This window comes from Geotrypetes seraphini, chromosome 6 (genome assembly GCF_902459505.1).
Source record: "Geotrypetes seraphini chromosome 6, aGeoSer1.1, whole genome shotgun sequence".
NCBI lineage: Eukaryota > Metazoa > Chordata > Amphibia > Gymnophiona > Dermophiidae > Geotrypetes > Geotrypetes seraphini.
Genome location: NC_047089.1, coordinates 36,193,932 through 36,219,958, shown reverse-complemented (window position 1 = coordinate 36,219,958; position 26,027 = coordinate 36,193,932). Strand labels below are relative to the sequence as shown.

Genomic DNA, 26,027 nt, shown 5'->3' with positions numbered 1-26,027 from the left:
TTAGGGTGTTACAGGGCGGGGAAGGGCGTAACTGGGCGGGTCTAGGGAGTCTAGATTTTACAATTGGAAAATCTGGCAACTCTACTCTGAACATTATGTGCACATTAACATGCCCCGTAGTCCAGGGCCAGCACTAACGAGGGAAGGAGGTGCCCGGGGCGGTGGTACCCAGCATTGCCACAACGTAAGCCCCCTGCACTCTTCCCTATCGCATGCCTCCCAAACTCTTCCCTGCTGTACACCCCTCCCCCCCAAAATACTTCTTCAAATCTTCGCTGGCAGCAGGTAGGAGATGCTGTTAACTCCGGGAGAAGATTTGAAGAGGTGGGTGGTCGGAAAGGTGATCTACCCCCCATTCCCCCTTCACAATGCCATTGTTCAGTGCTAATTGCTTCTACCACTGGCGTAAGATCTTGAGCATCTGCCCTGCTTAAAAAGGGACCTGTACTAAAATAGCTCCTGCTAATGGATAAAATGACAGTTCTTAACAGTAGCCAGAGTTGACAAATACTCGCCCCTACTGCTTCAGTGTTATTGCTTCCAAAAACTGAAGTGGGTTGCCAGTGGAGCTGAGAGAGTATCATAATCTGATCTCTTAGAAAAGGCGTTAAAAACCTTCTTATTCCCCACTGGTTAGAAGCAGGGTCACTAGATTTCCCGTTTGGAAAATCCGGACCTCTAGACCTGCCCCCAGGCACGCCCAATTCTACCCAGCCCCGCTCCCAATCCAACCCTAGCCCCGCCCACCCACTGCCTGCTCGCGTCAGGCAAGGAGACATCCACGTGACGTGATGATGTCATGCGCACATGTGCATGACGTCATCGCATGGCATCCGTTCTTGCGCGGAAGCCCTCCTGCCTGACGCGATGTGGAGGAAAGCTTTTCAAAACCTGGACAAAGAGCCAGGTTTTGAAAAGCCGTCCGGACTCCCGAACATGTCCTCAAGAGGAAAACATTTCCAGGATAATCCGGACATCAGGTAACCCTAGTTAGAAGGGGAATAGGGTCAACTGCTCGGCCTTCAGTTTTTTTGCTTAATTTTTTGCTTTTGTTTTATTTTTGTTGTAAACCATTTTGAAAGACGAAAATCATTAACCCCTCTCTTTTATCAAGCTGCACTAGAGGTTTTTAGCGCAGGTCAGCGAGGTAATGAATTCTATGAGCAACGGAACATTTACCGTGCCAGTTTGCACTAAAAACCTCTAGCGTAGCTTGATAAAAGGGCTTTAAGATAGTATCTAAATATTATAAATGAACAGATATTTGTGTGTAACATGGCACATAAAGCAGATATCTTAATTAACATCCAGAGAATTAATTGAAAACATGCTAATAAACATTACCTGCTTCAGTGTTCTTTCCATGTCGATTCCCTGCCCCCAAGGAGCAGCTGGATTTGCAAGACAGTCTCCAGCATTCCCTCGCCTTGAAATGTCAATTTTCTGCCTCCTAAGGTTGCGGAAAGCTTCGGCCATCACAAGCACACCATCGTAGGTCAACGCAGATGTGTACTATGCAAATAAAAGAATTTAAATACTGTATGTGCATAGAAAATAAAACAGCAAAAATAATTTGCTTAAAACCCACAGACTGCATTTTGTTTTTGAAAATGCTAGAAAGATTCTGGAATACAGCTAACTACCCCCCCCTTTTACGAACGCAGAGGGCAGGTTGTAGCGCCGGCAGCGGCGGCGACTGCTCCGACGCTCATAGAATTCCTATGAGCGTCGGAGCAGTCACCGCCGCTGCCGGCGCTACAATCCGCGCTCTGCGTTCGTAAAAGAGGGGGGGTAACATTTTATTTACATCATTTCAGCACACTTTTTTCAAATCAACCCCATCTTTGGCGAAGGGGCAGTAGCCGATTTAGCGCGCGCTAAAAATTAACACGCGCTACATGCTAACGCATCCTTAGAATATAAAAGACGTGTTAGCATTTAGCGTGCGCTAAATCAGGTACCGCGCCTTAGTTAAAGGAACCCCAAGTAACTCTCCCGTTCACTTTTTACAGAAGGAAATTTATGAATGGTTAAAAACATTATTCAGCTGGGTACAAATTGTATTTAATTAAACAGATTTATCCACAGAGGGCCAGATTCTATTGTTTTGGTTTTGTAGCAGCCAGACAACTGCAACCGTAACTCCAGATACTCACTTCTAGAATTGGATACTTCTTAAATTTAATAAAAAATTATGGAGTGTCAAACCTTAAGAAGTGTCAAACCTTAAGAAAGGCTGCCATATTGAGCATTGGAAAATAACTAATAATAATTAACTAATACAAATAGCACACATTTAGGGCTCCTTTTACTAAGCTGCGCTAGCGGTTTTACCACGCGCTTAGCTCACGCAGAATCGCCTCACGTGCTAGACACTAATGCCAGCTGGCATTAGTTCTAGCCGTGTAGCACGGCAATTCTGCACGCGCTAAAAATGCTATCGCAGCTTAGTAAAAGGAGCCCTTAATTTTCCCCACCACCAAATTTCCCCGTCCCGCCCCACCCTGCTACTTTTTCATGCCAGGCGGCTGGAAAAAATTTCTGGGGAGAACACTGCCGCCCTGACATTTGCGCGCTGCAACGAGTACGCGCATGAAGGGAGGGGAATTGGCATGCCAAAGTATGTATAGTGGGGGGAAGGGGTTTGCGGGAAAGATCGCGTCAGCATTGAGCACCCCCCTCAACGAGAATGCAAATTTGGGGGGGGTTCCCCCACACCCCCTCTGATGGCAAAATGTCCATAGCGCGTGAGTTCTAAGTTTAATGGGGGTTTCTCCCCCCCACAGCCCCTATATCCACCCTCAAGTACAGCGCGAGTGTAAGTGTGTGTGGGGGAGTTCCCCCCACCCCCCTGAAAGCAGAAAAATGAAGAAAAACGGCGGTGCCACATTTGTCCTGCGCGTGAACGTTGGGGCGGGTTTGTCAGCGCCATTGTCCGGCGTGCTTTTGACGGGTCACCAGTTCCGCCTTATGAACGCTACCAGCAAGACAGCGGAGAGCACCACCAGAGGGGGAAAAGTCATTCTTTCAGAACGCTTCAGTCTTTGAATCACAAGGAAAGCAACCATGGTAGAGTTTATTTCTTCTTTTGAAAATATACTTTAACGGTATTTTTTACTTCATATCCTCTAAGAGCACTTCGTCCTCACTAACTGTTCGTGTCAGCAAGACTGAAGTGCCCCTTTGAAGTTATCAGAACGTTGCTTGTGCCGACCACCAATATTTACGCATTGTATTAATGGTTCCTCAGTACAGCGACGGTTACAGCTACAGAACAACATGTTTCATACAAATCAAGCTGTGCAAAGACATTTTCCAAGTATTAGAGGACACGAGAAGCTCAACCACGGTGAACCACTTATTCTCAATCAAACAACTGTTCAGCACAAACCATTTGCTGATTACTACTCTTAAAATACCTGATGTTTCAAAAATGACTTCATGTTTTATAAACCGGTGCCTAATTTAATCAGTAAAAGTCATTTAAAAAGGGGTTAAAATCCTTTTTATTTTTTAGGACCGCCCCCCCCCTCTTTTACAAAAGCGTAGTAAGGTTTTTAGTACCGGCCGCGGCAGTAGCAGCTCCGACGCTCACAGGAATTCTATGAGTGTCGGAACGGTTACCACTGTGGCCGGCACTTAAAACCTTGCTATGGTGTCAGGTCAAAAGCGCGCCGGGACAAAGGCGCGCGCAGACAATTGAGCGCAGCGCGGAGGCGCGCGCCGCAGAAAATTACTGTTTTTAGGGCTCCGACGGGAGGGCGTGGTTACTTAATAGAGATCGTGCCGCGTTGTGGGGGCGTTGTGGGGGGTTGTAACCCCCCACATTTTACTGAAAACTTCACTTTTTCCCAGTTTTTAGGGAAAAAGTTAAGTTTACAGTAAAATGTGGAGGGTTACAACCAGTGCTCCCTCTAAGCGGGCGGGTGTTGTGAGCAAAATTTTTTTCGCTGTGCGCTACAAATATCGGGCGCCAGCAAGTTATGAGCCAACTCGCCCGATTCTCCTCTCGCCGCCCTGCCCCGCCGTGCGCTGTGACGTGAAACTTGTGCGCTGGATGTAATATTTTGTGCGCCAGCGCACGCCAGCGCAGCTTAGAGGGAACACTGGTTACAACCCCCCAAACCCCCCACAACGCCGGCGCGATCTCTATTAAGTAAACTGGGGGGGGCTCCCCAACAAAAACCCCTGTCGGAGCCCCTAAAAACTGTAATTTTCTTCGGCGCTCGCCTCCGTCTTGCGCTCAGTTGTCAGCGCGTGCCTTTGTCTTTCGCGGGATTGTCTATGCTATACTTCTGTATAAGAGGAAAGGGGGAGGGTAGGGGCCTACAGCTGCCTAGAAAAAAAATGGTGCCTTCATCTCTATGGAGGCGCCTTAGAATGCCCAAGGTTGAAGTAGGCATGGTTAACGCCGGAAACACACTTAGGCATTCCAAAGTGCCTCCGTAGATGCAATTATCATCAAAGGTAGGCCCCCGAAATGTAGGCCTTTAAAACCCTGGCCTACATTTCTAGCGGTTACCCTTGAGAAAAGTCGCAGTTCTGTAAATGGTGCTATTACGCGATTGAAATCCAATTGGCGGCTGTTTATTAGGTGGCCGACGATAACGGCACTGTATACAGAATCCGGCCCTCGGGGCCTGATTCTTTATATGGTGTATGTAAAAGAATTGGCACCGACTAAAATGACTCGTACCTTTTACAGAATTGTACTTAGGCCCTCTTTTACAAAGGAACGCTAAGGGTTTTAGCGTGGATTTAGCGCGTGCTAAATCAGTGCGTGCGCTAACCACTAACGCACCCATAGGATAACATGCACACATTAGCGTTTAGCACAGGTTTAGCGCGCGCTAAAAAACTTAGCGCACCTTTGTAAAAGAGGGGGTTAGTGTTTGTGCGTTGCATAACTTTTAGGTGCACCCATTTAGGCCCCCTACAAACAGGCCTAAATGCCTGCACCTAAGTTGTGCGCAGATTAGGTGTACTCTATAATTTATTTATTTAAGTATTTATATACCCCTTATAGCTTAAGTGGTTTACATTCAGGTACTTAAGTATTTTTCCCTATCTGTCCTGGTGGGCTCACACTCTATCTAATGTACCTGGGGCAACAGGGGATTAAGTGACTTGCCCAGGGTCACAAGCAGCAGTATACAGAACTTTTAGGAATGCTTATAATCTGCCCCAGCTATACCTCTTTTACAACTTACTCACTGTAACGTGTATATATTTTTAATTAAACCACACTTTCCGAGTTGCGTGCATATCTTTAAATGAGTATCAACTAGCATCAATTAAGAGGTGTCAGCTGGGACATATCAACATCGATTAGGTTAATTCATCAATTAAGATGTGAATGCACATCAGCTATGTGCCTCAATGTGCATGCACAACCTTAGGCGTCATATGCAGAATTTGGGGGCTGGTGCAAGAAAATCAGACCAAAGCTATTTATGGAATGCCTTTTGGCCACCTTAAGATCATCAGATACAATCACCCCCGAAGTACGTCACTCCCTAAACCAGGGGTAGGGAATTCCGGTCCTCGAGAGCCGTATTCCAGTCGGGTTTTCAGGATTTCCCCAATGAATATGCATTGAAAGCAGTGCATGCAAATAGATCTCATGCAGATTCATTGGGGAAATCCTGAAAACCCGACTGGAATATGGCTCTCGAGGACCGGAGTTCCCTACCCCTGCCCTAAACTGTACCACTCCCTCAGGTTTTTGCAGTCCAAATTCATGGCTCTGCATTTTGTAACATTAAATATTAGCTGACAGCTTCTGGAACCATTTTATAAGCTTTGATAGATCCCCCTATATGCTATGCACACCATCAGGAGTGTCTACCCTATTACAGATTTTGATATTATCCGCAAAGAGGCAAACCTTGTCAGAGAACCCTTCCACAATATTGCTCAGAAAAATGTCCATGTACTAGTCCCTATGGCATACCAATGGTAACATTTATTTCCTCAGAGCGAACTCTGTGACAGTTCAGTAAATAATGGGGTTGTCCAGCATCTACCCTGCATTTACCACATAGGAAAGACACTTACCCCTGGATTTTATATGTTGTCCAAAGTTGGGTAGCAGAAGTTGCACATGGATCTGATATCTTTGCACAATTGAATGAGGAAATGGGCACCAACTGGACAATTAATTGTGCTAACGGGGGCTTAATTGAAGTTGCACATGGATTTCTCCTCGTGTTATTTTATAACTTGGCGCCTTCTTGCACCAATCCCAAAGGGGATATGGCCAAGGGAGGAGCCTAAGTTGCTCATGGGCATTCCCCAAACTTAAATGCCAAGTTATAGAATGGTGCCAATCTGTGTCTAACTTTGGACGCTGGATTTTCACCTGTTTCTGTCAGGCGTAAGTAAGTGCGCTATGCCAGTATTTTATAAAGGTTGGATACTCTATATAGAACAGGGGCTGAGTGTGGAAGACAATGACTTGGTGACAGAATTTGTTACAGTCCCCAGAATGCTGATGTAAAAGGACTAAGGTTGAGATAGACACTAAAGATTGGGACCTGGGTTGGCCACTGTTGGACCTGCAGTCTGTCCCAATATGAAAACTCTTAGGTTCTTATGTGAGCCACGTATGAGACAGTCAAGTCATTGTGACATCTCTGATGAGGTTGGCTTGTAGGCATTGGTGGAATGAGACTTTATGACATCACAATCTCAGCTCTGGAAAGCTGCTACTATTTGGGTTTTTGCCAGGTACTTCTAGAGAATGACACGGGGACAGAATTTGTTCCCATCCCCTCAGTTAACCATGGGAAACCATCCCTGTGTCATTCTTTAAGGAGAAAGGGAAGAATCAGAGTATGAATGGGCACAACCACTGACCCTCAAGCCTTGCATTGAAGAATGCTGTTATAGAAGGACTGAGGCTGAGATAGACACTAAAGAATGACATTGGATGGCTAGAACATAAGACCATAAGCATTGCCATACTGGGACAGAGTGGAGGTCCTTCAAGCCCAGTATCCTGTTTCCAGCTTCAGCTAACCCAGGTCACAAGTACCTGGCAGAAACCCAAAGAGTTAGCAACATTCCAGAGCAGAGATTGTGATGTCATAATGTCTCATTCCACCAATGCCTAAGAGCCAGCCTCATCAGTGATGTCATAATGGCTTCATTATCCTATACTTGGCTCAAATAAGAATCAGAGTATGAATGGGCACAGCCACTGACCCTCAAGCCTTGCATTGGAGAATGCTAAGTGTAGAAGGACTGAGGTTGAGATAGACACCAAAGAATGACACGAGATGGTTTCCCATGGGAACGGTGACAAATTTTGTCACTGTGTCATTCTCCAGACACCTAAAATTCAGTGCTTTGTATAGATTTACCCCCCTCCCCATCTTACTGCATGAGCATCACATTATAGGCAGGGGCAGACAGCATGGGAGCACCCATGCTATCAACCATTGTATGCAAAACAATGCGGGCCTACTCAAAAATAAATAATTTAAAAATAATTCACAAAACTACTCTAGCTGTATTGTTGAACAGGGGGTTGAGGAGAGAGGGGAACTTTCATTGGGACTTGTACTTCTTTTACCATTACAAGGCAGGTTAATACAAATCTCTTGGGCTTAATATGATTTGCTTGGCTTAATACAATTTGTGGTAACCCATTTTAATAATAATGAGCGGCTTTGCACAAATCTGAATGCAATATAACTCATTAAAATAGTCTGTGCGTTATGACTTTTTTTTTTTTTTTGCATTAATGGTAATACAAGTGTGTTCATTACCATTATGGCATGTTAATGTGTTAACACAGCTGTATAACAAGAAGTAATACTCTTTAATAAATAGGTCCCTAGTAAAGTACAGTACCATACATTACTTCCAAGGGAAGCATTAGCAATCTGCCTCTTATGATGAAATTACTCTTCTGTTTTTATGACAGTTCAAATGGGAGGGAGCACGTGAACTCAGATATGCAGGAATCTAGCAATGTTTACCACTGGAAGGCCAGCACAATGCATAATGAACAATTCTTTTCCTGAGCTCTGTCAGTTGAATTCACTTTTCTATAGTTCTAAAGAGATTTTTTTATACAGTACTTAAGCGTTAGAACAGGAAGTACCTTTGGTGGACTCTCAGATCCTGGATATTCCCTCTGGTCCAGCTTTTTCCAGCGCTGCATGAGTCTTGTTACAATCGGTGTACTGAAATCTACTAACTGGAATCCGGTCACATTGGCTCCTCCGTGCATGAATCTTTCAAGAGAAATATCCTTGAATCCCTGCAAAAACCAGGTTCATACATTGTTTTGCCTTCATCTCAAAGGAAAGCAGATATTATGGGGGCAATTCTATAAAGAGCGCTTAAAAATTAGATGCTCAAAATCTTTGCGGGATAGTATTCTATAACAACGGATTCTGTTGTAGAATAGAGTCTAAGGTGGCATTTGGACACTTAGGCCCGGATTCTCTAAATAGTGCCATTTCTTTAAGCGCTGGTAAGCGCCCAAACTGGTAATAAAACACTGTTTAAACAACATTTTTAACTGAGTTTCAAGGTGCCTACTGGTGCCTAAAAAAATCAGCGTAAGAATGGCTGCCTAATGCCACTATGGGCGTGGCTAGCTCTGGAAATAGCATTAGGCAGCCTAAATTCATGACAAAGACAGGCGCTGGAAATATAGGCCTGGAAAAGCCTGGCCTACATTTCTGGCGCCCATCTTTTCCAGAGGCACGATTCTCTATTAAAGCTTAACTCAGGAAAAACAAACTTTTTTTATAGCTTCTCCACACCTATATGATACTAAGACATCCTTGATCATAAATAAATTCAGTTATACTATCCAATCTACCATTAAGATTTTGGGGTATAATACTAGATCAGGGTTTGACTATGAAGAACCAGGTGGATTCTTTGGTTGGAAAAGATTTCTTTACCCTCCGGAAGCTTCGATCCATTAGGGCATATTTCCAATGTTTCATCATTTAGAATTCTTTTTTTTTTTAAGAAAATTTTTATTGAGAATGGCAAACGGCTCATACAAAAATGTACACTCATCAAAAGAGCAATACAGATAGAGCAAATACAACAAAGATGAAAGAACAAGAAGGATATCTCCCCGTGGGAGAGTATAGTCCCCGGGAAGGCAAGTCAGAGTCCATCAGAAGGAAAAAAAAATCCATGTGGTTTGGTGTGTCCTATCATTTAGAATCCTGGTGCAGTCCCTTATACTTAGGGCTCCTTTTACTAAGGTGCACTAGCGTTTTTAGTGCACGCACAAGATTAGCTCACACTAGCCGAAAAATTACCACCTGCTTAAAAGGAGGCGGTAGCGGCTAAAATCCCTAGCGTGCCTTTGTAAAAGGAGCCCTTAGCTTGATTACTGTAATAATCCGTGTTCAGATTGGATCCTAATTTAATTGATGTGAACCGCCTAGAACTCTTTGGGTATGGCGGTATACAAGAACATCATAATAATAATAATAATATTGCCTATTTGGCAATATTTCAGAGGAATATGCAACGACTGCACACGGTTCAAAATGCGGCGGTCAGGTTGATTTTGGAATTGAAGAAATACGATCCTATAACACCCTCCTTTCAGATACCGCATTGGTTGCCAGTAGAGGCGCGGGTGAAGTTCAAGTTTGGTTGCTTCTGCTTTAAGGCTTCGTTTGGTCTATCTCCCAAATATATAGTTGAGCTCTTCTCTTTTGCAACCAACAAACACAGGAGAAATTCGCATTTGAATTTTGTTTTTCCGCCTGTTAGGGGCTGCAAATTTTAAAAAACATCATGAATATCTTCTGTCATATCAAGCAGCATTATGGGGTGAGGACCTGGAACATCTGATTATGCTTTCCGATTCCTATGTGGAATTTAGGAGACATTGAAAGACATATTCGTTCCTGAAACATTTAGGCAACTAATTGGTATAGATATTGTAATGAACTACCTAGATCGTTATAGTCTTATTTCTAATTATTTGGTTATTTAATTTCGTCTCTTAGGGCTCCTTTTACGAAGGTGCGCTACGGGTTTTGCCGCATGCACCGGATTAGCGCGCGCTAGCCAAAAATCTACTGCCTGCTCAAAAGGAGGGGGTAGCGGCTAGCGTGCGCGGCATTTTAGTGCACGCTATTCTGCGCGTTAAGGCCCTAGCGCGCCTTTGTAAAAGGAGCCCTTAATTGTAATCTTATTAATTTTTTGTAAACCGCATAGAACTTATGGCTCTGCGATATATAAATTTATTATTATTATTTGGTGACATCGCGTGATTGACACGTGCTAGGCAGCTGCTTTTGAGGCGGCCGCCGATATCAGCACCATGTAGAGAATCTGGGCCTTAATTTTAGGCACCAACACTAACACTATAGAAAAGGTAGGTGTAAATGTTGGCACCCAGGCACAGAACTTATAGCATACTATACATTCGATACTTAAGTGTGTGACACGCCTATGCCACATGTCGCATACGTAGTTAGGTGCTAAAGCCCTTACCCACAAATTCTGTACATGGCACCATAGGCTGTGCATGCAAATTGGTGTGCACAGTTGATCTGCGCTTGCAACTTAATTGTCTGACAAGCTAAGCATCAATCATTGGCAATTAACACCTAATTGATGCTAATTGGCACTTATTAGAAGATGCGTGCATAATTTGGTAGACATATTCTATAAAGCAGTGCACAGCAGTTCCAGTGTGAATCTCAAAAGGGGGCGTGGCCGGGGAGGAGCATAGGCAGATAATGGGTATTCCTAAAAGTTAAGCACACTGGTATAGAATACACCCAGTGTGCGCACAAATTATTAGCAAAATATTTAGGTCCGTTTTTTTCTTGACTTAAATGAGTGTACCTAAATGTTATTGATGCGTACGGCCACTAAGCGCAATTCTATTTATGGTGCGTGCCTTTTATAGAATCGGGCTAAGCACCATTTTAGTTGACACAGATTTTATGGGTACCATATATAGAATTTGGCCCTGCCTCAATAGATTTTCATTAAATCTAGAAGCCAGCCCAAAAACCTAGGAGCCACCAGCTGGAAACTCTTTTGCTTTTCCTTCCTCATCTTCCCAACTTTGCCCATAGTGAATTTTTTTTTTCAAGGGAGGAGGGGAAAAGATGGTCTGGAATCCCCTACTAGTTCAGCAGTATCTCTTTCAGAAAATAATTTACTAAGGCTCTTTTCCTATTCTGTATCTCTGGGCAAAGAAACTTTAGTAAATCAGTACATTAAGGTACCTTTGCAAGAAGCTGGCAAAGCCACCTGCCTCCCTGCCACCCCCTCCTCCCAGCATATTTCCTTCCTTTTTTTCTCTGACAGTTCATATCCACTCTTCTTTCCTCTTCCCTGGTAATCTGACATCTGCTTAATCTCCCACCTCCCCCATCTCTCATGGTGTGGCATCTCTCACTCCATGACCCACTACCTATGGAAGAGGCCTTAGGCATCTGAGCCAATCAGGACCTTAGGCCTTCTTCCTGGTGCATTCTGGGATGCACTGGGAGTGGCCTAAGACTCCATGGGTGTGAACTTAGGTATCTGGCCAAACGGAGTCTTAGGCCACTCCTAATGTATCCCAGGTTTCCTAAGATGCCTAAAAGTGCCCAGGTGCCCTCCTATGGGAGGAGTCTTAGGCATCTGAGCCAATCATGGCCTTAGGCCACTCCACGGTGCATCCCAGTATGCACTGGGAAGGGGAAGGCCCACCATTTTGAAGAGACAGGCCTGCCAGCCAGAGGGAGTAGGCATCCCTCCAGTCAATCTTTCTTCAAAAAGTACAGAGTGGGGGGTATCAGGATGGGCATAGGGGTGCAGGGGTAGGGGTTTTGAAGTTAGGAGGTACTGGGGTGGGGTCTTGAGGTTTGGAGGGGTGTCAGTGGTTGCGGGGGGGGGGGGGGTTCTTGGGATTGAAGGAGCTGGTGGCAGGAGGGAGTAGGCATCCTTCCTGCCAATCGTGATGGGGTATGTTGGTGGTTTGGGGGAGTCAGTAGCAGGAGGGAGTGGGCATCCCTCCGGCCATTCTTCACTGGGGGGGGGGGGAGATTTACCAAGACTGGTGTCCTATACAGAATCAGCCCCATTGAGCACAAAAATGTCTAGAAAATGGTCATTTTCAAGAAAATGTTAGATTTTTTTTTCAAAATGGTAATTTTCTTTACAGGATTTTTGGCTGTTTTCCCAAAAATGTCCAAACTTGGACTTAGATGTCCTATTAAACATGTCCCTCCATGTAGAAGAAATAGGGAGTAAATGACTGAAATAGTACTTAAATATAAAGTGTTAAAATCTACTATAAGAAGAAAACAGAGCAGAGCCATAGAATTTGCTTCTTCTTACTTGCCTACTGGGTTTGCCCAGGTCTTACTCCAATACTCTCCTAAAATGCCTGGACTTCAATACATTCTTTTCCCAACAATATCTGAGAAACTAAAATGCCAGCTTTCTTCATGCTGAATTTACCCCCTCTTTTACGAACGCATAGCGCGGGTTATAGCGTCGACAGCGGTGGTAACTGTTCCGACACTCATCTTTAGGCATCGGGGCAGTTACTGCTGCTGACGGCATTAAAACCCGCGCTATGCGTTCGTTAAAGAGGGGATTAGTGTTGGGACCTGGTTCTAATGGATTTTTGTGAGATGGGTGCTATTTTTTGATTTTTTTATTTCTAAAGTAGTCCATTGCTAGCATTTTGGAACTTTCGGCCCTATTTTGAATGGGAATATTCTGCCAGTGGAAATGAGAGTGGCAAAATAATGATGGGATTAATTATTCAGGTTGATTTGATTCCGACAGCAGAACTCCAGCTTGAATATTATTTATGGCTTCTGAGGTATCTAAATGCACTAAGTACTAAAGTGTGGCAATGCATATGGAAGGGTTCGTCAAGTTACTCTATGGGCTCCTTTTCTAAACGTTAGCGGTTTTAGCGCGCGCTTAGGAAGGATTTTAAAGTTTCAACCGGCAAAAAATAGGAAAATTACTTTTCAAAATAAAGCAACTATGTGAGAATTAGGGGTCCTTTTACTAAGGCACATTAGTGCGTCTTAGCGGGCGCTAAAAATTAGCACACGCTAAACACTGTGTGATAACATGCATGCGTTAGCATTTAGCGCATGCTAAGACGCAGTAGCGCGCCTTAGTAAAAGTGTTGATCATGCTTTATTTTTAAAATTTTTATTCCACTTATAGCCTAAGCGGATTACAATAGTCACATACATAAATCTATACAGTGGCCTCCCCTGCTCCTTCCCCCCCTACCATGCATGCATACCCCTTCCCTTCCCCCGTACATCTTTAACGTTTCCAGTACAAGCAGCAACCCCAACCTGCTACTCTCACCAGAATCGGCTTTCTCTAAGTCACTTCCTGGACCCACGCCTAGGAAGTGACATCAGAGGAGGAGCAGATGCTGGCGTGAGCAGCAAGTGGTGGTTGTGGCTCGCACCGGGAACAGTACAGAGGTACGGAGAAGGGAAGAGGCAGGAGGGATGGGGAAGGAGCATATGTGGGTGGGGGCAGAGTGGGAGGAGCGCCAACGCCTCGGGCGCCTCTCACCCTCACTACGCTACTGAATCCAGAGTAGGATAACAGTAGTACATCTATACAGTATATCTAGTACATCTATATACTTTGGAGGAAAGGAAGGAGACGGGAGATATGATAGAGTCATAAATGCACATGAGTCGAGTTTCTTTCATTTGAAAGAAAACTCTGCAATGAGAAGGCATAAGAATTTGCCGCTGCTGGGTCAGACCAGTGGTCCATCAAGCCCAGCAGTCTGCTCCCGCGGCGGCCCCCAGGTCAAAGACCAGTGCCCTGAGACCAGCTCCACCTGCATATGTTCCGGTTCAACAGGAACCCGTCCAACTTTGTCTTAAATCCCTGGAGGGTGTTTTTTCCTATAACAGCCTCCGGAAGAGCGTTCCAGTTTTCCACCACTCTCTAGGTAAAGAAGAACTTCCTTCCCAGAAAGTACTTTTTCTGTTCCCCTTACATCTCATACACTCATTGTATGTATTTCGTTGTAAACATCTCTTACTTCTTGTTGTAAACATCTCTTACTCTTACTATGTAACTTGTTGTAAACCGCTTTGAACTTATGGTATAGCGGTATATAAGAAATAAAATTATTATTATTATTATTACTTTAGAGAGTGCCCTCTAGTTCTTCCTACCTTGGAGAGGGTGAACATCCTGTCTTTATCTACTAAGGGCTCCTTTTACAAAGGTGCGCTAACGGTTTTAGCATGCGCTTCAATGCCGCGTGCGCTAGACGCTAACGCCTCATTAGAGGTGGCATTAGTATTTTCCGTGTAGCGCAGGATTAGCCTGCACGGCATTGTAGCGAGTGCTAAAAATGCTGGCGCACCTTCGAAAAAAGAACCCTAAGTCTATTCCCTTCATTATCTTGAATGTTTCGATCATGTCCCCTCTCAGTCTCCTCTTTTCAAGGGAGAAGAGGCCCAGTTTATTTAATCTCTCACTGTAGGGCAACTCTTCCAGAAAGGGTGGTAAATGTGTGGAACGGTCTCCCGGAACAGGTGGTGGAAACAGAGACTGTGTCTGAATTCAAAAAGGCCTGGGATAGGCACTTGGGATCTCTTGGAGAGAGAAAGAGATAATGGTTACTGCGAATGGGCAGCTCTATGACCTCACAATGCAAGTGCACAAAGCCTTAGCCTATAGGAAGAGGAGATGCAAATGTTAAGAGCCTTAGCCAATAGGGAGAGGAGGAGATAATGGTAACTGCGGATATGCAGACTAGATGGGCCTTTTGGCCTTTATCTGCCATCATGTTTCTATGTTATAATTTAGGTAATTATGTTCAACAGCGTTTATTTGGATAAGTGCACAAATTTAGTTTGAAATTTTCTCTACCTGGTGCAGATAAAAGTATGCATACTATTTTTAAAATGTAAACATTTTTACCTGTAGTGAAAGGCGGATATTGTTATATGGGGAAGGAAAAGAACTTCAATGATTTCATACTGAAATCTCCAGATAAAATATTAATGCACTTGGTTCACATTTACGCAGTGTGTTTATTTATTCAGTATACACAAAACCTATCTGTTCCTATGATCCTTATTCTCTGTTTCTTTGATTTATTTTTGCATTCTTATACCAGGTAACCATTAGTACAATTAAATAAAAAAAACATTCTTACCAAATTTGCAATGATGTAATGATAGCCTTTTACATGCTTCCCAACACTTACAATCTGTGTAAATAAAAAGAAAGAAAATTAATTGAATGCAATTGCTGTGCTAGTTTCCAAGCAATTAATTGGTTCTGAATAGCAAAGGAGGTAATTTGCATTGGTATCATGACAGGCCATTTTTCCAAACTGATCAATAGTAGAAAAAGTTTTGTGTACTTTGTCACTAGAACACACAGCAAAACTCATAAAATTTTAATTGGCAGTATTTCAGCTTTGATGTCATCCCATACTGTTGTCTCAAATGCATATTAAATAACTTTAAATCTATAAAAGGAGTAGCATGAACACAGCCGTTACTTTAAAATCACTATTAGACCAAAAAATGTCTGTTTTATAAACAGTTTTACAGCACTGACGATCTCACAATGCTTATTTAAGGTATATGCTCACAGAACCTTCTATATTTATACCATCATACCTTAATTAGCCCCTCCCCCTTTTACTATACCGCGATAGTGGTTATTAATGCAGGAAGCTACACTGAATGTTCTGCGCTGCTCCCGGTGCTCAGAGGAACACTATGAGCGCCAGGAGCCACGCGATGCATTCAGTGTGGCTCTCTGCGCTACTAATTGCTATTGCGGTTTAGTAAAAGGGGGTGGGGGTAGATGAATCTCAGACCTCGGCGGTGTTGCTGTGGGTATTGAACTTTCACACACACAGCCTCATAGCACCATAATCGTCATCGGTGAAATACTTCTATTACATTTCAACAAAATGTTTCTTCAAATATGAAATACTTTATGCTTTATTTATAATACTAAGGGCTCCTTTTACACGCAGAATTTTAGCGCGCGCTAAAACCGCTATCGCAGCTTAGTAAAAGGAGCCCTAAGTTGTCTTACATTTTTATATACTCATTTTGTAAAAGACACGGCTAGAGGATTCTTGTTCCGGCACAGAACTATGTTTCGCCGAAGCTTTTTCAAGGAATTCAAGGCTACGTAATTAGTGACATCATAACGTATGCTGAAAGTTATGTATAAATTTGAAACATGGCCGCGGCCATGTTTCTTCATCTTTAAACGATGATGCGGGAATAGTTGAACCGGCAAATTAAGGGGAACTGCCTTGGAAAAGCTTCGGCAAAACATAGAGCCGCTTTTATCAAACTGCGCTAGCAGTTTTTAGCGCACAGAGCCGTGTGAATGGCCCGCGCTGCTCCCGACGCTCATAGAAACTCCATGAGCGTTGGGAGCAGCGTGGGCCATTCAGCGCGGCTCACCGTGTTGCAAACTGCTAGCCCAGTTTGATAGAAGAGGCCCATAGTTTTGACTGATGTATGTTAGATGTTAGAACTGGCATCAATCAGATGTTTTTAGAGTCTACGGAAAACTCACTTATTGAATTTTGATTTTGTATTTGATTTTGCACTCAATATGCACATACTCACACATTGAAGGGTCCTGGGATGTTCTATAACTTGTTACCCGTTTGGGTAAATGAGAACCAACAATTTGCCTTAACAGGGGTTCCTGGGTAGAGTTGTTAAGACTGAGGACCCTCCACACATATTTGTTTAGTGGACCAATGAGCATTACATTTTTTTTTTTTTTTTAATAATTTGGTTTTCCGTATCCTCTCAGATTGAAAGATTTTCTTATGTATATATTCCATATCTATCAACATATTGTTTTCATTCAGTCCATTAAGACATCATATGTAATCCTGGCATCAGAATATCCAAGTTTTCAACTTTTATTCAAATTTGATAAACCTCCTAAATCTGTCAGCATGGGTCTCTTCACGTAAACTAAACAATGTAACTCCTCAAAAATCTTTGCCACAGGTACTTAAAAGATCCCAAAAATAAGGCAAGACACTAGTCTAAGGGTTCTGAGAGTGCTGAGTGCAAAAAAGACACACCTGAATTAAATAACGATACTGAATCAACAAATAATATAAGTGATAGAGGCTGCCTCAGGGTTCCTGATGAAGGGACATTAATCTCCCGAAACCGGGCTTGGTTGAACCCGTCATCTGGCACACAGCTATCACCAACATTACTGTTTGAAGATAAGTCGGCTGTGGCCCTTTGTTATTTGTCTGGGGGAATTGGCTGGGGAGGGTTCTTTGAGTGCTTTTTTGCTTTTTTCACATTAAGTGTTTAGTATTACCTGATTGTGGTGTAGCACTAATTATTTGACTTATGCACACGTGAGGCTACCAGTGATGGTGTGCAGGCAAAGGTATTGTCATTTTGTCCTTTTGTGTGAAGCGCTGGAGTTTTTCCTCCCTTCGCTGACCCTCACACTGAAGCAGCCTCTATCACTTATATTATTTGTTGATTCAGTATCGTTATTTAATTCAGGTGTGTCTTTTTTGCACTCAGCACTCTCAGAACCCTTAGACTAGTGCCTTGCCTTATTTTTGGGATCTCTTCACGTAAATGCAGAGGTAATGAGTTCCAGAGTTTTGGTGCTGTAACTGAAAATATTTTGTTTTCCTGATGGAGTCATAGAAAGTATGTTGTAGCGAAGGGATATTTAGGAGATGTTGATTACTGGAACGAAGGATTCTTGGAGAGCAACAGGGGATGGGAAGTCTGTCAATGAAGGATGGAGTGTGTGTGGTTTTAGTTTTAAATGTAAGTAGTAGAATTTTATAAGTGATTCTGTGTGTGATTGGTAGCCAATGTGATTTTATAAATAGGGTGCAACATGGTCAAATTTTTTTAGCTTTGTATATTAATTTTACTGCAGTGTTTTGAATAATTTGTGGTCTTCGTTCTTTTTGGGTAATGCCTTGATATAGGGAGTTACCTAAAATTGTGCAATTACCAGGGAGTATAATAAAATGTTAAGAGATGATGGCTCTAATAAGCTGATCTAATCATTTTAAGCTTAAAGAAACTTTTCTTAACTACTGAGCTAATTTGTTGCTGAAAACTCAATTTGTCATCTATAATAACACCGAGGATTTTGACTGCATTGGAAAATTGGATGGGTATTGTTTTAAGACAGATTGGAAAGACTAAATGTTCGATTTTATTCCAAGAAAAAATCATCTCATTCTACAGGATAGCAAACAACCTTTGGTTTATAAGTAAATCTTGTTCTGTTCTCTTGTTATATTGAATTCATTTCAGAAGGCTTGTCAACATTTACACATGTCAGTTCTGTACATATAAAAACAATGATCCAAGAAAGCTGCTATCTATATGTTTAGAACCACAGCATGCACAGTTTGGAAGAGGACATATTAAAGACATCATTTGGATAGGCTTACAAAGTATATGTGTATTTCTAGCCTTACAATGGCAATACTAGTACTGTACTTAAATCCCGACACTGGCATTTATGCCTCCTTTGAGAATGGTGAATCAACTAACAGCAGAATTTAGACTTGAGGTTTCCATCAGTACTTGAGGGGGCAATTGTGCATACTACTCTGGTGTTAAAAGCCACTGAAAATTTTCATTAAAAGTTTTTAAAAAATATTTTTTCAATTAACTCTTCATAGACATTGTAACACAGATTAGACAATAAGGGGCTCATAATAAAAAAACAAACATCCAAAAAGGGGCCTAAGGAGGAGCCTTAGGCGCTTGGCCCAATCAGGCCCTAAGGTCCGCCGGTCCTATGGTCCGCCGGTCAACTGATTGTGAGTAAGGGTGTGTTTGTGTTGGGGGGGCTGGTTGGGAGGGTCGTGGGGTGAGGGGGAGATCGGGGATTCGGGAGGCGATCGGGGGGGCGGTTGTGGGGGGGGGTGCATTGTGGACAGGAGGGCCTGGGATCCCTCCTGTCTGTATTTTAGGGGGGTCATCGTGGGCAGGAGGGGTTGGGCTCCCTCCTGCCCATATCTTAGTGGGGGGTGGGGGGTCATCGTGGGCAGGAGGGGTTGGGCTCTCTCCTGCCCGTATCTTAGTGGGGGGTGTGGGGTGCATCATGGGCAGGAGGGGTTGGGCTCTCTCCTGCCCATATCTTAGTGGGGGGTGGGGGGGTCATCATGGGCAGGAGGGGTTGGGCTCCCTCCTGCCCATATTGGTTCGGGGGGGGTGTGGATCGCGGCAGGAAAGATTGGGCATCTCTCCTGTTGCGGCAGTTCGGGGGGGAGGGTGGATCGCAGGAGGAAAGATTGGACATCTCTCCTGTGACGGAAGTTCAGGGGGGGGGTCGATCACGTCAGTGGAGATGAGGCACCATTCCTACCGCGATCGTTTCGGGAGCGGGGGGGGTGGATTCTGAAACCGGTGTTGTTTTTGACAGACACCGGTTACAGAATTCAGCTCTTATTTTTTGGGTGTTAGGGACTTAGGCTTTTTTTTTTTTGTTGATTATGTCTTGTAAGTTTAGACGTAGTGGTGGTCTGGCCGTTTAAACTGCTGAATGTAGAGGCAAGGCCATTCTCATTAAAAAAAACTCATTTTGGATGTATTTTTTGAGAATGAACAATTTTCCCTGTGCTACTTTCAACGTTTAGGGCCTTAGGCCAAAAGGGGACTTAGCCATTTGTTATGATTATGCCCCTCCACGCATATCGGGACTGATAGATTAAGGACTACAGTCCACAAAACAACCAGAAAAGTATACTTTATAGCAAGTATTGCTCTGGAGAGGTCTTTGCTGTTTTTTAAAGCCTTCCACAGTCAGGGTGAAACACAAACCAAGCTTCCAATTATTAACTTTATAGAATAAAAATGAGGTCACTGTGTGAACATCTCTTGTTAATAAAGATGAATACCCAGTGTCTCCTTTCCTTCCGTAGAGAGGCAAAAAGAAGTAAGTTTAACTAACTCCAAATTTATATGCAAATTAGTAGTAACAGCTCCCTGCACAATTTACGCCAAAACCCAGTCAACTTCATAGTCCTCATTTCTTTCAGTCTCTACTTGAGAACACTTCCATTATAGTTCACAAGATAGTCCCAGTTCATTTCTTTAATAGTACTCACGCTATGCATTTAAATTAAATAGTTCTTCAGTATATAAAAAGACTATCAAGAAAGCAGTTGCCGCACAGCCTTTAATAGTCCGACCCCAGGATAGTTAAAAAGAATCAAACATTATTGTTCTCCACTCCATGATGGTTGTACACTTAACAAAAATAAAACATTTACCGGGTTGTACTTCTTCAGGTTATAGACCTTACACAGAAGTTTCTCATTGTTGCAAACCACCTAGCTTGCACCCATTCTAGAGCTGGAATAGAATCTGAGGTTGTCAAGGCCCATATCACTTGCCTTTCAGTCGCTCTTCTGCAGTAAGTTCCTTCGCTTGTGGCTCCCATGGTGAGAAAGAGGAACAAAGACAAACGCTGCACAAAGTGAATCAGCCAAAAATGAGCAAGAATGACCAAGGTATCCAAGCTGGCAAAAACTTTAATAGGTCGCTCGTATTGTGACAGGGACCGCACCACTGTGCAGGCCCCAAATCTGAATATTATGAGCCAGATTACTCTAACCCAGGGGTAGGCAATTCCAATCCTCGAGAGCCGGAGCCAGGTCAGGTTTCCAGGATATCAACAATAAATATGCATGAGATAGATTTGCATGTCAATGAGGCAGTGCATGCAAATCCATCTCATACATATTCATTGTGGATATCCTGAAAACCTGACCTGGCTCCGGCTCTCGAGGACCGGAATTGCCTACTCCTGCTCTAGCCCTACCCCTGCAATCAGTACTAAAGCTAAAGCTCCTATTTCCCTCAAAAGAAGACCACAATTAAAAGTTAAGTACCCTTGAAATATGCTAGAAGGGTTGTTAAATAAAAATTTTAAAATAAAGTTTATGAGTAAAAATTGATAACGGCTCCAGTGAGGAAGTAGTACTTAAAGCCTAGGGCTGTGAAAGCTTTTGAGCCCTGGTGGTACTTCTGAGGAGCTAGGGATTATACATTAGAGGTGAGGAGTTTGAGGTATATATTGAGCTTGATATATATGTTGGTGAGAGTTTGAATGGTGATCCTCACAAGAACATTTATATATAAAAATTGAGTGCCGTTTGGATAAATTGATTACCTTTAAATATTAGAACATAAGAATAGCCTTTCTGGGTCAGACCAATGGTCCATCAAGCCCAGTAGCCAGTTCTCACAGTGGCCAATCCAGATCACTAGTCCCTGGCCAAAACCCAAGGTGTAGCAATATTTCATGCTACCGATCCAGGGCAAGCAGTGGCTTCCCCCGTGTCTTTCTCAAAAACAGACTATGAACTTTTCCTCCAGGAACTTGTCCAAACCTTTCTTAAAACCAGCTACGCCATCTGCTCTTACCATATCCTCTGGCAATGCGTTCCAGAGCTTAACTATTCTCTGAGTGAAAAAACATTTCTCCTATTGGTTTTAAAAGTATTTCCCCGTAACTTCATTGAGTGTCCCCTAATCTTTGTAATTTTTGACGGAGTGAAAAATCGATCCACTTGTAGACTTCAATCATATCTCTCCTCAGCCGTCTCTTTTCCAAGCTGATGAGCCCTAACCGTTTTAGTCTTTCCTCATATGAGAGGAGTTCCATCCCTTTTATCATCTTGGTCGCTCTTCTTTGAACCTTTTCTAGCGCCACTATATCGTTCTTAAGATAAGGAAACCAGAATTGAACGCAATACTACAGATGAGCGATACAAATGCATTAAAACATTCTTAGTCTTGTTAACCATCCCTTTTTTGAATAATTCCTAGCATCCTATTTGCCAGGAAGCTCGGAAAAGACCACAGTAAGCCGTTCTTATAATGGTGCTGGTTTAGCAACCATCATTAAAGGCATGGTGTGTTTTGAGAATCCTCCCCCTATTGTCTGAATTTCCCTACAAAAGGGAAAGAACTTTATTGCTTTCTTGTGTAAGGAGGGCATTTCCTCCTTGGATGGCCATATGCTCAATGCGTCTGTTGACTTTGCATTATTCTCTGAGATAGGGGCTTTCATCCAGGAGTAAATCATTGGCACAGTGGGCGAATAGCTCTGCAAATGAATCCCATTAACAAATAATGGGATTTTATTTGCATCAAACTCTAGCACACCACTTTGAACATTTACCACCTGTGTCTAAGCTGAATTTCTCTTTCATTCTCTGCTGTTCCTTGTGCATGAGCTGGAAATGCAAAACTATAAGAAAAAATAAATAAATGAAATAAAACAGATGCTTCAATGCAACTCTGCACCAGGTCTTTTCATTTTGTCACCATTACAAATAAACTATGAAAAAAAGATACATGTCACTTGTGAATGATGTCTACTGCCCAATCTTTCAACCGAGTAATTTTAGATGACCGCTATTGTTGAAACTTAAAGCAGGGGACATGGTTATGTATTCCACAGGGGAGGAACCCCCCCCCCCACAAACATGCTCCGTATGCATTAATTTATTCTTTTTGCTTAAAACATATAGAAAATAGTCTCACTGATCTGAGAAAGTGGGTGATCCGTCAAATGCGCGCCGGACATTGGCGCGTTGACAATCAAGCCCCGACATTTGCACGCAGGAGAAACGCGCGCTGCCACTCTGACCGCTCTCAGACCTTCCCGATTGCGCTCTGAGAGGGGGAGGGGGGTGGGGGAGGGGAAACCCACCCACTACACATATAACTCCTCACGCTTCCGTTGAGGGGTGTGAGGGGGGAACCCCCCACTACACATAAAAAGTCATGCTCTCCTTCCGAAGCCCGGCTCTTCCGTTCTGAGGGGGTATGTCGGGGAACCCCGTTGAGGGGTGTGTGTGGGTGGAACCCCACCCAATACAACTGCACTCTCATTTGGGGGATGCTGACGTGGCCTCAATTTGAAGATTGCCACAACCCCCCCCACTACACTTACAATTTTGCCCTGGAAACCCTGCTCCCTTAATGCGTGCACTTTTCGGGGCACAATTGTCCTGCGCGCTATTGACGGTGTACCGAGAAAGTGTGAGATCTGTAAAATCACATCGAATATTGGATCCCTGCAATACTCTTGTAGTTTACAGGGCTAGTTCAACCATTAGACATGACTAGGCAGTTACCTAGGGCAGGAACCTCTTGGGGACAGCAAAGGGCATTGGAAGACAAAGCAAAACAGATCCTGACAATCACCCATTACATCACATGACATTAATATGCCACACAAATCTATCAAGTGGAGTGGAGGAGTGGCCTAGTGATTAAAGCAGCTGCCTCAGCACCCTGAGGTGGCGAGTTCAGTTCTCACTGCAACTCCTTGTGACTCTGGGCAAATCACTTAACAGTGGCGTAGTAAGGAGGGGGGCAGGGGGTATGGACCGCCACGGGCGCCATGTCATTGGAGATGGCTGCACCTCTCTGCCCTGCCCCACCACTCTGTACCTCTGTAGATCTTCACTAGCGCGAGTAATTTCTGCCTGTTGCTTGTGTCAGCCTGATTTTCCTCTGAATCACTTCCAGGTTATGGGGACAGGAAGTGACGTAAGAGGGAAATCTAACACTGACGTGAGGAGCATGCTGGAGAAGCCACTCACACTGATAAAGATTTAGAGGTACGGGGAGGGGGAGGGCAGGGGTGCACAGGGGAAGGGGTTCCACTAAAACGGGCGCCTCCTACCCTTACTATGCTACTGGTTCCATGCCACTGGTTCTACGCCACTGCTTTGATTGTACAAACCACACAGAAAAAGCTGTATATCAAGTCCCATCCCCTTTACCTTTTTCTAGGGTTAGAATAATGAAGCATTAGAAATCACGTCGAATCAGGATTAGTATTTCTAGCTGACAAACAAATGAGTGGTATCATATATTTAGGAACAAAACCCGTACACAATAGAATATAATTTAAGGACCATTCTTGCATGTTTAGAGGGTTTTTGTGTCGTGATCACTCATCATCAAATTCACAGGGGTTGCCTAGGGTGCCTTGCCTATAGGGTGGAGATGGCGGTTCAGCACACCTTTGAAAATACGCATCCACAGCAGGAAGACATGCTTTCTTCTAAACCTCAGCTCATCCTAAACACGGATCTTTAGCGCTTCTATAGTTTAAGCCCAGAGAATGTGGCACTAATTTTGATGCCACTAGGTGGCATTCAGTCACTGCATTCTGTCACCTAGTGACTGGATTTTAAGGTCAGGCAGAGATGGTGCATGTATTAAAAAGATATATTGAGCAACAAGAAAAGCGCTTCAAGTTAATAGGCTACAGTTTAGCAAAACATTTCTTTCTGGAGGTCAATTTGGGGAGAGATAAATATTATTCTTGAATCATCTATTCCTTTATCTTATAAAACCATAATTTGTGGTACGTTGTTACAGGTAATGCCTGTTTTGGATAAATACAAAAGCCGTCTTTTATTGATAAGGACAGGAATAGCCATCCAAATGATCACAAGGAACTGAAAATGTTATGACAGACTTAACTACACATTCTGGTGGGCAAGTGTGTGTAATACATATAAATATGAAAGAATATATGTGGAATGCTTGGGTCTTAGCCTGTGGCGTACCAAGGGGGAAGGGGAGGGGGGGAGGTCCGCCCCGGGTGCAGCCTTAGGGGGGGTGCACAGCCGGCCCGGTCCCTATCGCGCTCCCTCCCTCCTTACTTAAGGTGACCAGAGAGATGACTGAGCAGCAAACCTCCCTCCAGTAGTGTCGGCAGCAGCAGCACGCTAAACAGGCTGTTTCGCGGCTTTCTCCTGCCAGTGAGTCCCTCTGCCGCGTCACTGATGACGTTATTAGTGACGCTTCACCAGCAGGAGAAAGCCGCGAAGCAGCCTGTTTAGCGTGCTGCGGCTGCAGATGCTACTGGAGGGAGGTTTGCTGCTCGGTCATCTCGCTGGGAGGGTCGGAAGGGTTCACTTGGGGGAGGGAGAGATAGGAGGGTCAGCAGGGGTTCGGCTGGGAGGGGGGAGAAGCGGTCTGCCTCGGGTGCTCCAAGGCCTGGCGCCATTACCTTCTTCAGGCAACAGCAGTGTTTACAATTCGCTGCTGTTGCCAGCTTCAGGCTTTGCTCTCTGCCGGGTCCTGCCTACTTCCTGTTTTCATGAAGACAGGACCCGACAGAGAGGAAGGCCTGAAGCCGGCAACAGCAGTGAATTGTGAATGCTGCTGCTGCCCGATGAAGTTCAGGACACCAGGCCTTGGGTGACAGAAGGAGGAAAGGGAGCAGAGGGGGAGAAAATTGGGGAGAATGTTGCTGTACCCAACTGGAGGGAATGAAAGGAGATGCCAGGGCTTGGAGGGAAGAAGAGATGCCAGGGCATGGAGGGAAGGAGGAAGGTATGCCAGACCAAGGGAAAAGGAAGGGGGAAAGGAAGGAGGAGATGTCAGAGCATGGAGGGGGAGAGAGAGATGGAAGAAAAGGAAAGGAGAGAGATGCCGGGAATCAGCGAAGGGATGAAAGAAAGGAGAAGAGAGAGATGCCAGAGCATAGGGGAGGGGGTGGTGACAGAGAGAGAAAAATGGAGAGATGACAGAGTTGAAATCAATCATGTACAAAGGAGAGAAGGGGCACGGGATAGATAGTTTATGGAAGGAGCATAGAAAGAGGGAAGATACCATATGGAAGAGAGAGAGAGAGAGAGAGGGTGGACACTGGATGGATGGAAAGAGCACAGAGGGCAGTGAATGGAAGGGGCGAGATAGAGGGTGAACAGTAGATGGAAGGGCTAAAATCCACACTACAGTTTTGTAAAAGGGGGAGGGATTAGTTTGTGATGACATTCCATACTAGGCGAAGGTGTTTTCTGTGTTCTGTGTGTTCGAAAGACATGGTTTTCTGTTAGGATTGATCTGTACTAGTCTGGCTTGTTTAGTTTTATAATGGGTATATTGCTATCGTACTGCTCACTGCAGTATGTAAGATGCTGCCTTTTCCTAGGTACTCATGTGTGACTTGTGGCTTGTTACTAAAAATCATGTTTTTCGTACAGA

General features: G+C 43.9%; 1 protein-coding gene across 5 annotated transcripts in view; it reads right to left on the bottom strand.

The window, feature by feature from the left end:
• GRIA4 (glutamate ionotropic receptor AMPA type subunit 4) overlaps positions 1-26,027 on the bottom strand; it is a 402,801-nt gene that overhangs the window by 155,048 nt on the left and 221,726 nt on the right. For all 5 annotated transcript variants that reach the window (XM_033949867.1, XM_033949862.1, XM_033949863.1 and 2 more), the window contains exons 5-7: positions 15,164-15,217; positions 8,111-8,269; positions 1,345-1,512 (exon numbers count right to left, since the gene is read on the bottom strand). In XM_033949867.1, the coding sequence (XP_033805758.1) occupies positions 1,345-1,512; positions 8,111-8,269; positions 15,164-15,217 (381 nt within the window). The remainder of the gene's footprint in view (positions 1-1,344; positions 1,513-8,110; positions 8,270-15,163; positions 15,218-26,027) is intronic.